Source organism: Pinus tabuliformis, chromosome 3_1 (genome assembly GCF_031772625.1).
Source record: "Pinus tabuliformis cultivar Carrire ecotype Pingquan chromosome 3_1, CPIR1, whole genome shotgun sequence".
Classification (NCBI taxonomy): Eukaryota; Viridiplantae; Streptophyta; class Pinopsida; order Pinales; family Pinaceae; genus Pinus; species Pinus tabuliformis.
The window spans coordinates 378,198,713-378,214,258 of NC_142301.1; the positions used below are offsets into that span (position 1 = coordinate 378,198,713).

The 15,546-nt window shown below is 42.2% G+C and overlaps 1 protein-coding gene across 1 annotated transcript; it reads right to left on the reverse strand.

Annotated features, from left to right (window-relative positions):
• Window positions 1-278: 278 nt before the first annotated feature.
• Window positions 279-1,493, reverse strand: LOC149187302 (F-box/kelch-repeat protein At1g15670-like). Its single transcript, XM_089409605.1, has one exon. The coding sequence runs from the start codon at window positions 1,491-1,493 to the stop codon at window positions 279-281; it is 1,215 nt and encodes a 404-aa protein (XP_089265731.1).
• Window positions 1,494-15,546: the final 14,053 nt, after the last annotated feature.

Consider the following 15,546-nt stretch of genomic DNA (forward strand, 5'->3'; position numbering starts at 1 on the left):
AAACTTTTGAAATTTTTAACAATTTTCAAATACATGAACTCTCTAAAATATATTACCAATGTCAATTCAATGATAACAGGAATGTGAAATTCCTTATAAGCAATCTATTACCAATGTCCATTCAATGATAACAGGAATGTGAAATTCCTTACAACCAATCTATTACCAATGTCCATTCAATGATAACAAGAATGTGAAATTCCTTATAACCAAGCATCGATTAAGTTAGCCCACAATATGGTTATCACTTCAAACCACAATATGGTTATCACTTAACTTCAAACCTCAAAAGTAAAGACACCGTGAATGTCTTGTCCATTGTGCAGATAAGAGTTTTCTGAACTCTCAATGACAGTCCACATCCCAGTTGTTTCCATTTCCTGTCCTGCTGCACTTCCTATAGGCGGTGGCTCATACATATAACAAAGTCGAACCGTACTCTCAACATAACCGTGGACAAAAATCTTGTCACGCCACGCTACACAACACGAAATCCATTTAAGGGTATTAGGAAGAGAACCCAGCACCCTCCAAACGTTTTCATTGGAATCGTATTCCATCACTCCGAGATGCGTCTGAAAGGAATACAACCGTCCGGAAGAAGAAACAACCAGACACCTCCGTGGGTTTCCCGTGGTATCCAACATATTCTCCAGCGTTGTCCATGCCCCTGTTTCTGGATCATAAACTTCTGCACTCCACCCGATCGGATCACCCTCCTCATCACTGTCACCGCTAAGATCGCCCTCCCCTTGATCGCTCTCCCCATCAGTGACACTGCTAAGATCACCCTCCCAACCATTATCAATGACACCGCCAATAACGAAAAATTTACCGTCAAGGAAAGCGCCATAGCTCGTGACCCATCCACGGCTCATGTCGGGAAGAAGTTTCCACTGGTCTTCAAACACATTGTAAACAGCCGCAGATCGTAGCGGATTTTCATTTTCATCCATTCCGCCAGCAACGTAAATGAGTCCTTGCGGTGACACCGAGAAAGCACCGAACATTGGAGTCACCGGCATGTCGGCACCGCGGCTCCACTTACTCGATGCGAAATCGAAGATGAAAACGGTTTTGAGATGCTGCTCTTGGTCGGGTTTGAGTCTCTCGTATAAGGACGGACTACGACCGCCCAACAAAACCAACTTTTGTTTGACGCAAAGGCAGTCACAAAAGAGAGGAATTTCGTTATGACAGCCGGGGAAGTGGGGAAGGGGAGGAAGTGTTTTCCGGGTGCCTCGCAGAGGGTCGAACACAGAAACCACAGTTTGTTGATTAGGATGAGTGTCATCTAGAAATTCCCGGAGTTCCAGCACACAGATCAACTGCTCGGAAATCCCAAGGTTTTTACGGTCTTCATAGAATTGAGGGTGCTTGACATTGGCCTCCCAGGTTTTGCAAACGGCTTTGAGTTTTCCATGGGAATGGTAAGGCACTCTTAACATACACTCTCGACGTAATTCCGATGGAAGAACCGAAAAATGCTCCATTAAGAGATGCACTACCCGCTAGTGAATATGAACTTGGCAGACTCTTTCAAATCATACAAGCCAAAAGCTAACGTACCAGAACTAGACTTTTCCTACCTGGGCAGGCTAAGCCCGCTAGTGAATATGAACTTGGCAAACTCTTTCAAATCATACAAACCGAAAGCTAACGTACCAGAACTAGACTTTTCCCACGAGCTTCCGTCGATACCAAAGCCTGATCGAACACAACATACAATCAAGAAGCACAGAGATGGAATGAAAGGGATCGAACAAGAACAACGATGGAATGAAAGGGAGAGATATCAAAATAAATAAGAAATCATGTGAAAATCAGCGAAACCCTACCCACGCACTTAACGGAAAATGGTAATTTTTCTTTTGTTTTTTTTGTTTGCTTGGGGTTAATTGTTCCTTCCTCAATCTAAGAAGGCCCTTTTTGATATCAAAATAAATAAGGAGTCATGTGAAAATCAGCGAAACGCTACCCACGCACTTAACGGAAAATGGTAATTTTTCTTCTGTTTTTTGTCTGCTTGGGGTTAATTGTTTCTTCCTTCATCCAAGAAGGCCCTTTTTCTTTCTTTTAAGTTTTATTGGAGATATATATAGATTTAATATTTTGAATACGTTTTAATTGTCAACCTAAAATATTTTGAATGATTAACCAAAAATATTTATATTTTTTATATTTTGAATATATAATGGAAAATGGTAATTTGTTTTTTGTTTTTCTTCTTGTGGTGTGGGGTTAATTGTTCTCTCTAGTCTACAAATACCTTTTTTTCTTTCTTTTAAGTTTTATTGGAGATATAAATAGATTTAATATTTCTAATACATTTTAATTGTTAACGGAAAATATTTTGAATACTTAACCGAAAATATCAATATTTTGAATATTTTGAATACCTAAAGAAAAATGGTATTTTTTGTTTTTTGTTTTTTTCCTTTGGTGTGGGGTTAATTGTTCCATCTAAAAAGGCCCTTTTTCTTTCGTTTAAGTTTTATTGGAGATATAAATAGATTTAATATTTTGAGTACATTTTAATTGTGGAGGGTTTATAGGTCAAACTTGTATTTACAATATACCATGGGTGAACGGTAAGATATGAGATGTTAGATATTTTTTAAATGTAATTTTGCTTTTTATCAATAACCATGGGTCAATATCGAGAAGAGAAAGATAGAGAGAGGAAGGGACATAGGGAGAAGAAGGAAGAAAATCATAATACTATGGGCTAATACCATGGGCCATCTAGGCTTTTGATTATTATGTTATGGATCTAGGCTGTCAAGTATTTTGTTACAATACCAAGGGCCAATACCAAGGCTTATCAATACCACATGCCCAAAAACCATAACTTATTTCAAAATTAAAATATTTTACAAATACTTTAATTTAATTTAATTTTATAACATTTTTTAATTAAATCTAGAAGCGAATAGGTTATAATTACTTTTGAGGTGTCTTAAGCCCTCCCTCATCATGACTACTAAAAATATTCCCATAGATATTTTAATAATTAAAAATGATAATACTTGTGCATATACATATGTGAAAATATTATAAAGAACGAGGATAGATGCATCTTACCCAAGGATCTAACCAAAGGGAGAAATCAAAGTGACTAACAATGATATAGGAAAGACAATTCATGATTCTTTTAAGTTTTTTATTATTGTATTTTCTTTGACATGATTGATCCAAAATATAGGTTCAATATTTTACAACCAAATATGCTTTTTTAATTTAGATAATTTATTAAATGCAATACAATGGGATCATATTTAATAGAGAGAGATAGTGAGATGAATGGGGAATAGAGTGGGGGAGAGAGACATATAAGTGGGAGAGATAGGGAGAGAGAAGAAGGAAGAGAGAGAGAGGGGGGGGGGAGAGGAGGAGAGACAGGGAAGGGGAGAGAGATGGATTTGGAGGTGGGGAGAGAGGCAGGGAAGAAAAAATACATTGAGAGATAGAGGTGGAGAGAGAGAGGGAGTGACAAGTGAGAGATGAAGATGGAATGATGGAGAGATGAAGTGAGGGAAGAGACAAAAAAGGAGAGGATATAGACAGGGAAAGAAGGGAAAGAGAGAGATAGAGAGACATAGATATGGAGGGGGGAGAGAGTGAGAGAGGAAGAAGGAGAGAGATGGAGGGAGATAGTTACAAAGTTGGAGGGTGAAGCGATAGAGAGTGTGTGATGTGAATGAGAGACAAAGGGAGGTGGGAGAGAAAGGGGGAGAGAGGAAGGAAGAGAGAGAGGAGTTGACAGAGAGGGGGAGAGAGATATGGATTTAGAAGGGGAAGAAAGACATAGAGAGAGAAAGGTCGAGAGGGAGAGGCAGTGATAAGGGAGAGATGGTGAGGGAGAGAGGATAGCAAGAGGGAAGAGAGAGAGAGAGAGGGATACATGGGGAAGGGAGAAGGAGACATGGGGAAGAGAGAGGGAGAGAGAATGGGAAGACATGGGGAAAAGAGTGAAGAAAGAGAGAGAGAGAGAGAGAGAGAGAGAGAGAGAGAGAGAGAAGAGGGGGAGGAAGAAGGAGTGAGAGAGAGATAGGTAGATATGGAGAGAGAGAGTGTAAGCTTTGGGTGTGAGAAGGAGAGAAAAGGGGAGATAGATATATAGATGGAGGGGGGATAGAGGGCAGAAGAGAGAGAGAGAGAGAGAGAGAGAGAGAGAGAGAAGGCCAAGAGAGAGAGAGAGGGGGGAGGAAGAGGGAGGGAGATACACACACACACACACATACACACAGATATATATATATATATATATATATATATATATACATATATATATATATACACACACACACATACACACACAAAAAAAATAATAATTATATATATATATATATAGGTATGGAGAGAGAGTGTGCATGTTTGGTGGCTGAGATAGGGAGACAATGAGAGATACAGATATAGATGGATGGGGTAGAGAGGGTAGAAGAGAGAAAAAGGGATAGAAGGGTAAGAGATAGAGAGGGAGAGGGAGAGGGAGAGATATAAATATAGATAGATATGGAGGGAGAGTGTGTATGTTTGTGGGTTGATATAGAGAGATAAAGAAGGAGAGACAGAGGGAGATAGAGATATAGATGGAGGGGGCAAGAGGGAAGAAGAGATAGACAAAGAGAGGGAGGCAAGAAGAGAGATAGATATGGAGAGACAGAGAGATAGGGATAGCATGACATGTGTTTAAGGGGATGAGATTGAGAAATAAATAAGGAGAGATGGAGGGAGGTATAGACATAAATGGCAGGGGGAAGAGAGGGAAGAAGACAAAGATAAATAAAGGGAGGGAGAGGTAGATAGAGAGAGATAGGGGAGAGAGGGAGGAGGAGAGAGAGAAGGAGAGAGGGCGGGATATAGACACAAAACAGAAGGTGGAGAGAGAGGGAAGAAGAAAGAGAAACACATAGAAAAAAACATACATAGAAGCTAGATCTAGAAAGTCATGAATATTTTATTTTTTCACTAAAATAGATGTATTGATTTCATTGTAGTTATTGATTTCTAATCCTATTTGATCAATTGCACTAGATGCATTGATTTCAATGTAGATGTCAATTTATAATCTTATTTAATACCTTACAATAAATCCATTGATTTCAGTGTCAATGTTGATTTCTACTCCTATTTGATTGCTTGCATTGGATGCATTGATTTTAGTGTAGATTTTGATTTCTAATTGTCGGCTGTGTGGGGCCTCACCTAGGTTCAACGTTAGTTAGCCAAAAAAATCCCTACACTACTGGCCCTTTCGGCATCAACCCATGCAGTACCGACCGAAGTCTCACTTGAAGCAATATGGGGGATGCTGGAACCAAGTTTGGGCACCCTAAGATGGTTGTGATATCAATTTATACCCTCTATTCCTAATTTCACGCAGGTCACTAAGCTTTAGGGATCTATCAATCTAGCCTTTTATTCCACCCTTCAGTACCTCCATGAAGGTGCATGGTTGTCCTTCACGCAGCCTTAATGCATGATCCATGTACTTTCGCGTTGTTATGGCAACATATTGTATAGGTTCCCAAGTTAACTTAAGTGTTTTACTTAGCTTACTAAATAATCACAGTTAGCATCGCATAAACTGATATTCTTACATGCCTTCAATTAATTAATATCATCATACATATTTGCACATCACATAAACATTGTAATTTAAGCTCAAAAAGCAATATACCAGATGCATAAACAGGAAATAAATACATAGAAATTGCAGAATACTTCTCTTTATTGATATCTTCAGATTATTACAGATTCTAACTACCCTGTGCACATAGCTACAAGGATATGAACACTCAGTTGTGGAATTCTACCCTAGGCCTCTGTGAACACAGCGGCGAAGCCTCTACCTATGCTAAGACTCGAAACACTTAGACTCTGCTACCAAGACTCCAAGACTTATTTTCTTCTGAACTTAACTTCAAACTACTTAGAGCTTACTTACTTAGCTCTTTTTATACAATCCCATGGTCCGCGGACCATGGGTGGATCTTTACAACCAACTTTACACTTTACAAAATAAGGGCGGATAACCCTTTATGACTCTTCACACTTTTGCACTTTGCAACCACAAAATGCGGAGACTTTACTACTTTATTACAAAATTGACCTAAAGCATGGGCTTTTAGCCCCAAAACTATCCTTGGGGCATCCCGTTCCCAATAGGCCCCCAAAACAAACATCGTGACTCATCCTCGAGTCACTCTGCGGATACGGAGATCTTAGCATGAAGACCTCCCAGCTCAACCTGTATGACCACAACCTCGCCAGTGCACTGTGCGGCCGCTTACTTCGCTTCTTCAACCATCTACTCAGTCACTGCTCTTGAACAGTCGACCTGAAGCTTCTGATGAGTTGCTTGCAAATTTGCACGCTTTCCTTCAATAAAGGTCATAACCACGTAAGCCTCATCCAGACAGGGCTTTAGTCGTGCCTAGAGGACTGCCTCCTTGTGTTGCATTGCATCTACCTGTTCTTTCAACTACTTGGCCTCCTGTAGATTTTCCAGTCTCTGCGTGAGTGTGACGGTTCTTGTTGTGCATTTTACCTCATCATAGCATTGTTGTAGTTTTCGCACTTCTATTTGCAATAGTTGTACATTAGGGTCCTCCTGCAGACTTATCAAGACCTCGAACGACTGTTCAAAAAGTTGTGTGCAGTCTACTACTACATTGTCAACTGCCGCTATTGCCTTTGTGACAACGGTTGCATGCTTCTCCTTTACTTCTGGTGGAGTTGAAGGCTGGGACTTCAACTGTAATTTGGTAATCTGTAGGTTCAACTCCAGCTGAACCCTAGCCATCTCTGTGCAAGCGTCGTGCACCCCTGTAGCAAGCTTGCGGACGCGCATCTTGACCGGTTCTTCCTCAGGAATGGCCAACTTTGGGACAATTCAACATGCCTCTTCCATGACCTAAATTATACGCTTGTTTTGGTCGGTTACCTCGGTCACAACAGCGATGGAAGGGTCTTGTTGTAGGGCCATCTGATCATTGTTAATCCTCTACTCATTGATCACCTATAGAGCGTGGTGTTCACAAGCCCTCAGCTCCGTGAACACTCCATCCTGCTATAGGTGGAGCGCCTCACCAGGGAGCACTGCTAAATTCAACCCCACTCCCTTGAGGGCACTGACAGCGGGCCTGTCAGCTTCGTTCTCCTTGGTTAATGCTCCATCGGGTAGCACTATCACGGTGGAGACCTTCGCGCGTAGCATATCGACAGCTTCTGAAGTGCTGATAGTGAGGCTGGTGGACACCGTGTGAGCTTATGACGTGCGGGTCTGGAACTCCTGCAGACCTATCTAGATAACCCCCAATATTAGTTGTTGGTGTTGCTAAAACTATTGTAGGGCCTCCGCAGTGACATCTCACACCATGTCTCCAATGTCATTCAAATCGCCCTCTCTGAGGGTGATTGGGTCAAATGATGTCTTAGTGGCCTTGGATTTCTTCCTTAACCCTCCTTTCTCTTGTTCACGTGGATGCTTGATGTGCGTGGACATCGCTTGTGGGTTCGCGCCATGCTGCTATTTTTTCTCATTCGTCTCCTCTTCTGTCTCGAGTGAAGGCTACCTCATGCCTTTGTTAGAGCCTTGCTGTTCCACCTATTGCTTCTCCGTCTGATGAGAGGCATCGCGCTTCGCCTAGGCCTTGTCAATGGCCTCCTTCTTCCTCTTCTCGACTAGCTGTACTATCTTGAGCTTGGCCTCCTCCTTCTTGCGCTGTGCGAAGAACTTGATCGCCCCCACTACCAAGTCTGATGTAGTGCGCCACTCTGCCGGCCAGGGATCAAGTACTGCATCATTGGCATCATTCATTGCCAAGTAAGGCAAGTCATACCATGTCTGTGCAAGGTCCTTCTGCACCCTGATTCACACATGGTGAAAATCTGTCTTAAACTCCATGTAGCCTTGTTGGTTGGAAAACACAGTATGTGACAACCACGGTTTGTGATTGATGGCCATGTGGATGTTCATCTCCATTAAGATCTGAAATATCTTGATGCCCTTGATGTGATGCGCATCCCTGGTCACCCACAGCGAAAGTGTACTTTGCTGCTTCTGGTAGGTCCGGTGTGACCGAGGGGAATTGACTGTCCTCTGGAACCTCCCATGCTACTAGCATAATAGACAGCAAGAGCCACACATAATGGAAAGTCTTGTTGAGTTCCTATGCCTCACAGAAGTTTGCAAGAAACTCATCGCAAAGATAGTGTGCCCACTTGAACTGGACTCCTTCGATGCATTGGGCTACTAATGCGACAACAAGTGCGGGCACCTCATCTATGCGACACTTCCTCATCACCTTTCTGGACAAAATCTGAATGGCCACCTTGACTGCAAGGTCACTAATACTTCAAATAGCATAGCCCCGCGACTTCTTCACAAGCTTAAAATTTTCCTTCATGGCCTCCGCAAGGGCCTGCTCGCCACCTTTTCCATCAAACATCATGGCCGAATTTTCTCCTATGTAGGGAAGATGCGTGATCCTATGGATCAATCTGTTAGTGATGGGTATTGGCTCCTTCAGCCATAGACACCCATCATGCAACAAGCATAGCAGTTTCTTGATGACCAATACTGTAACCGGGGTGTGGTTGTAGTGCGACACCCATATCGGGTTTAGCGAACCTACCTTGCCTAATCCCCTGAGCCACTTCCGTGGCTCTAATGTAGTCATCCCAGTGATTGAGTCAATAATGCAGTGCATTAGTTGCTCAGTCGCCTAGTGCAAAAAATTCTCATGGTCAGCTAAGTCCCAATCTTCTAGCTTTAACAGAGGAATCTGCCCCAGGCGTGGTCATTCAAAGATAATCTCATCCAGTAGCAGAGGTGTTTGCAAGGGGACCTTTCTTTCATAAATATCTTTTGGCAACTTGGTATTTCCCATGCACAGAGGGACGTACTCAGGAAACCGAGTGATAAGTTCAGCACCCTGGACTTCAACTTCCTCCACGTCTATCCCCAAGCCTTCATCATCGGTTGGGATGTCTTTGATTTCTTCCTCCTTCAGCTCTAGATTGATGGCTTTACCCTTTTCTTATGCGGTGGGCTTGTCCTTTGGTGGGTTTCTTCTCAGCGATGTGCGCACTGGTATCGCAGGCTACTTACCCTTCTTAACCTTCACACTCTCCTTGGTTGGGGTCGGCTTCGGTCTAGGTGTCCGTGGTGATTTGGGAACTTCCGCTAATACTTATACAACCTCTGAGGCCACTTCTCTGCCTCCCTAACAACCTTTGGCACAAGATGCTCGGCTATCATTACTTCTTTGTCCATAGCTTCTATGAGTGCCGACATGATGTTATTCAACAATTCTTGTGTCGCCTCTGGTAATTTCTCAAACGTCAAACTCGTTATCAGAGCTTCGAATAATTCTCGATTCATGTGCGCCTGAGAGCTCAACAACTCAACTCTCAAAATTTCAAGTGTTTTTCACTAGGCAGTCACTTGTAATTTATATGGAATTTTCAATTCAAATCCAACTGTTTCCCCCACAGTTGGTTCATTAATGTCGGATTGGCGGCAGATTTTCAAGGATCTGACCCATAAATTTCGTCTTAAATGTTGGTTGCCCACTACATTTGGCAGCATTTCTACCGTCAAATCATGAAAAGTGACTTTAACAGTCACTTTCCAACTGACCTGTGTGATTTCTTCCTAGGTAGCACAGCTCCCTTCACATTGTCGTGAACCCTATGACACTTCCTTGCTTCGCACGATCCTCCAATCATTTAGCTCCCAACCCCAGGCAGTTTAGTTTATAGTCCCACACCTCCTTTCAGCTCCTTGGAGCGCTAAGTTGTGAAAGGTGAGATATGAGATGTTAGATATTTTTTAAATGTAATTTTGTTTTTTATCAATAACCATGGGTGAACGGTAAGATATGAGATGTTAGATATTTTTTAAATGTAATTTTTCTTTTTATTAATAACCACGGGTCAATATCTAAAAGAGAAAGATAGAGAGAGGAAGGGACAGAGGGAGAAGAAGGAAGAAAATCATAATTGTCACTGCGCTAATTGTCTCATTCAGAAAGTGTGTATCGCGATCACTAATCAAAATTTTTGGACACGCAAATTACGTTAGTACATACTCAAAGAGGAACTTCGCAGCAGTCGCGCCTGTGCAATCTTTCGCAAGCTGTCTCTGCCCATCGAGTCAAATACTCTATTAAGATGATAATGTAGCATGCTCCTGTCTTCTTACCTTGGGGATGAATGGGTCCCACAAAATCTATCGCCCATTTCTCAAAGGGTTTTAACATCATCTATGGATTCAGAGGCAGCTCATCCCTCCGTGATGGTCTGCCCTTCCTTTGACATACATCACATGCCTTGCAATAAGCTTTTGAATCTTTATGGAGGGTTGGCCACCACAACCCTGCGCATAAAATCTTCTACGCGGCCGCTCTCCCTGCATAATGACCTCTTGCGGTGCCCCATGAGTGTCCGTGAGGATACTGCTCCTTTCAAACTCTGGTACATATCATCGCAATATTTCATCAGACGCCATTTTGTATAGATGCTTGACAATGACAAAAAATTCTGCTGCGCGCACCACTAACTCCTTCTTCTGCTGACGATGTAACCTTACAGGGAAATTCCTATCGTTGGAGTGTATGATGTCTTCAAAATGACCATCTGCGATGAGCACTGCAAATAGCTACACCTCAGGTAATCCCTCCTCCAAATTAGTGGGCTCTTCCCCTGTTTCGATGCGCGACAGATGGTCTCGTCCCACGTTTAGTCATCCATGCTTCACAATAACCTCAAAATCATACTCCTGGAACAATAACAACCACTTGTAGATTCGCCCCCCCAACATAGGCTTATTGACTAGGTATTTCAACGCAGAATGATCTGTATACATCTTAAAATGGCCTCCTAGAAAATAGTGTCTAAACTTCTAGAGTGCGTATACCATGGCTAACCCTTCGTGCTCGGTGGTGGAATAGTTCTTCTCAGCCTTGGATAACCTTCTGCTCGTGAACGCTATGGGATGGTCCAATTCTCCTCTACCAGCGTGTGTCAGTACTACTCCCAGTGCTATACATGATGCGTCTACATGTACATGAAACTCCTTCTTCCAATCTAGGAATACTAACATTGACGCAGTGACCATCTTTTCTTTCAATACATCCAAGATTTTCTTACAATCCTCGTTCCAACATAACGTGACATCCTTTTTCAACAACTTTTCCATAGGCGTGGTGATCTGGGCATAGCCCTTGATAAACATCCTATAATACCGAGTATGTCCTAAGGTTGCGCAAAACTATTTCACACTCCTTGGTGCTTCCAAGTTAAGTATTACTATGATATTCATAGGATCTACCATTATTCCCTGTCTACAAACCACACAACCCAACAGAGTCCCAAAGGGAACACAAAACAGGAACTTCTTCAGATTGAGCGTGATCTGGTACCTTCGACAGGTATCTAGCATTAGGCACAAACTTGCCACATGGCATTTCACCAGCCCAAACACAGTCGAGTCATCAAAGTACACTTCCAGGAACTTATGAATAAATTCCTTGAATGTAGGAATGACTATGTGCGACAATATCACATGCACATTCTTCGATCCAAAAGGCATTATAGTGTACTTAAAACATCCCCACTCAGTTGCGAAGGTCATCTTGCTTCTATCCTCTGGCACGATTTCGATCTGAAGGTACCCAGAGAACCCATCAGTGAAGGAGTACGCTTCCTAGCCACCTACATTATCCAACACCTCATCAGTGAACGGAGTTGGGAAAGGATCTTGTACACAAGCATCACTCAACTTCCTGAGATCTACACATATCCTTATTTCATCCTTCGGCTTCTTTTCCTGTACCACCATTGGGTTTACCCAATCAGATTCTTCTACAGGCTCAATGATGCTTGCTACAAGCATCTTGTCTAACTTGAAGTGGACCTTCTCCTTAAACTTCGGATTGAGACGGTAAGCTCTTTCCTTAACCGGCTTCACCTCGGGTTTTAACATGATCTTCATAATGCCCAGGTCTCCTATTATCCCTCTTAGCTCCGTAAACTTGGTAGGGTACAAATCCTGGTATTCGCGGAGCAATTCAGCGACCTTATCCACTGTCGCGTCATCCCAGTAATCTCCAATCTTCGTGAATTTGGGTTCCACCTCCGTACCAATATTTAGCTGTCTAGTTTTCACTGGCACGGTTATATCAAGATTCTCAATCTGCGGTCCCTCAACCTCGTCGTGACCCTATGTTTCGAGGATATTAATCTTTCGCGAATCCTCATCTTCTTCTTCAGCAGTCACATTATAGCATTCCAGCGCATGGCTCAGCTAAGTCATCCAATCGGGTTGAATCAGATCCAAAGGATCCTATGGTATCCTAAAGATCACTGCTTTCACTTCTTATAGCACAAGTGCACCCATTCCAGTTGGGGCTTTGTTCCATAAGCCTGAGCCCATTTGGCCAAGTGTGCACATGGATCATCCTTCCCATCATATTTGTCTATCATTCGTACCTTCAGTTTCCCAAATCTTGTTCTCATCATCCTCCTACACTCATGCCAATCATCAAAGCTACCCTTGTGCATACCCACCAACTTGCGGGCGTAGCGCATAGTGCCCAGTCCAAAGCCTGGAAGCACTGCTTCTCTGGTACTTCCCTCTCAAATGCATCCAAAAATACATCTACATTATTCAGGCCATCGTAAGTGTGAAGATCTCTTACATCTGATGATCCACAACGCAGCGACTAGGTCATCATGTTACAACTCAGTGTGGTTACTTCATGTAATCAATTCTGCCAATGCTCTAATTCTTCATCAAAGTCTGAGGCGCAGGAACTCTCGTGATCCCATGTAATTTGTCCATCCATTGTTGGATTCACCCAATCTTGGTCTCACGTTGTTATCTTATATATATAGTCCAAATCGTCATCGCTCTCATAATCGCGGACTAGTTCCTTATGTTAGTTCCAGACTTCGCAACCTATCACCAGGGATCAACATGAGCTCTTACTATGTCTGGTTTTGTTAGATGTTTTGCACATGACGTTCAACATAAAACATGTCACAAGTGTGTCCATTAGAAGAAGCTCAGAAAAATATTTCCAACAATATATCACACTCCCATAACCAGCTCCCGGATCAGAAGATATGATCAAATGAATGAGTGATTCTTGGTTATGCATGTTTTGAGGTCAGTTATTGTACACAATGACAAGTTTAGTACAAAATCAGTTTTTGAAATAATGGTAAGGAATTTTTCAAAAGTGAAAGAGGTTTTTGTTCATCACATACCAAATAAAAAAAACCTCCTTCATTTATGCACATGTGCTACTATGTGGGAGATATACAGTGATATTTGGAGCCTACATTAAAACAAAGAAAAATTTTCACATTTTTTTACTGTTTTAGTCATTTTAGTGCGGTGCCATTTTACAGTAGATGGAAAGTAATTTTGCAAAACTGGAAATGAGCAACTAGAAATGAATTTCCAAAATTTGAGAGAGGTTTTTCTCCAGCATGACCTTATCTAAAAAAACCTCTTTCAGTTTTGTAACAGGTGTTGTGGTTTAGGAGATACGAGTTCATCTTCAACACCTACTTTCAGAAATTCGGTCCAAGTTTTATGTAACTGATTCTATTTTGAAGAAAATGGTTGAGCTCAATTCCCTTAGTACAAGGATGAGAAAATGTATATATTTTATGAATTTAATAGTGTAGGGGTTGGATTTTGGCAAAAGGTTGGACTCTTGTGAATGCTTTGAGCATTATTGTACACTCATTTCAGCAGTTTGGCAAAGGAATAGACCAAGGTTTGCAGCACTTTATGGGATTCTTGTGGCAACCTGATTTGGTATTGTTTTTCCTTCTATAATTGAAATTTTACATGTGTTTTATGTATGCCATCATCTCTCTGTGTTCATCTTAACTAAATGAAACAAGGATAAAGGTAGAATTCATTGAAGTTGCAGTGCTCTACCTAGGGTTTGTTTAGTTATTTATGTTTTCAGCTATTTGAAGAGGATCCCTGAGACTTTCATGCCCTCTCCAACTCCTCACTAGTCTAAAAGCTCTCCGTATCACTCAATTTAAAGTACTAAACCATTTTCCTACCTCGCCCCATAGAGATCTCTGCAAGATTGTGTCCATTCCCTGGACCCAAAACTGCCTTTCATATTTGAGCCAGCAAACCAACATTAAACTCAATCAAACTCCTTAGTTCACATACCTATCGTAAAATCGGTCTTAATATTAGTCATCTCAAGCTTTATTAGCCATCTTTTCCTGAGATTGACAAGGAGAGAGCCCTCTCCTGACCTGGTAGGGCTAGCTACCAGGTTAAGCGTGGTTTGATGTTACCCTGGATCCTGCCTTTCTCAGCCTAAGGTAGATTTAGGCCCTAACACCTTGTAGTGCAATCCTTCAATAGGCTCTAGGGGTACTATTATGCAAAGTGATTTATTTTCAAATATCATCTTCTGCTTCTTTAGGTTGATTACCCTGTTCATGTCAGTAACCCAATCAATTCCAAGGAGCGCAGGGTAGGGGTTTTTGTCATCCATAATTTCTATTACTTCAAAGTCAGCCAATGCGTTCGCGCCTTCAATATCTACAATCACCCCTTGCAGCTGGCCCATGGGGATGATCTTCTATTGCTTTTCCATCCTTAACTGAATCAGAGATCACTGCAGCGCGGGTCTTCCCATCCGCTCCCAAGTATGCTTTGGTAGGACATTCACGTCTGACCCTAGATCCAAAATAATCTCTTCCATTTCATATTCTCCTATCTGTGCAGTTACTCTCATCTCTTGTCCTATCCTTGTTGTATGCTTACCAATCTTTCGTACCACACACAGTTCACCAGGAGTGTTTCCGGCACATCCATTTATAAGCTCCTGTAATCCATTCACAACCTTGCTATCGCGCAACAACTTCATGCAGGTTTCTAGAAAGGTCGTAAGCATAGAAGGGTCTATCTCTTGATCATTCTTATCTTTGCTTCCTGAGGTAGAGCCCTCACCAAAGCTCTTCTTTTCTTCCATGAATGTTTCATGTGCGCGCTCCAAATCAAATTCAACCTCCTTCATCGGAGCATTGCAAACCCATGCATTGTCTTTGGGTTGTTTCCCCTTATCATCACCCATTACAATTCCACTTCAGAGCACTATATTCACATTTGGATGCTCCTCACGAGGCTCAGACCTCATCATCTAGAGGTTCTGAGTCAGCTGAGGTGGTACCGCCCCTTTGTCGCATATCCTTGATATCAACGTAGGACAGTCCTCTGTCTCATGATCAAACTGAGTACAATATTTGCATGACAATCACGTAGGGTTAGTGCATTTGCGGGCATAGTGTCCTGGTCCTCTGCATTTGTAATAGATCAGCCATCCCCGACCTCTGCCAAGTCCTCCTCCGCCTCAGCCTCGTCCGCTCCCCTGAAAGCCTGTTCGTGCAATCCCTGCACTCTAGTCAGGGGGCCACATTTCTACTTGAACCCTATATGCGGGTGTTATGTCCATCATCAATTCATAACTTCTGCAATTGTGCTCATCATGC

Bases quoted from the DNA above. Each gene is read 5' to 3' on its own strand.
- LOC149187302 (XM_089409605.1), bottom strand. From the start codon at position 1,493: ATGGAGCATTTTTCGGTTCTTCCATCGGAATTACGTCGAGAGTGTATG.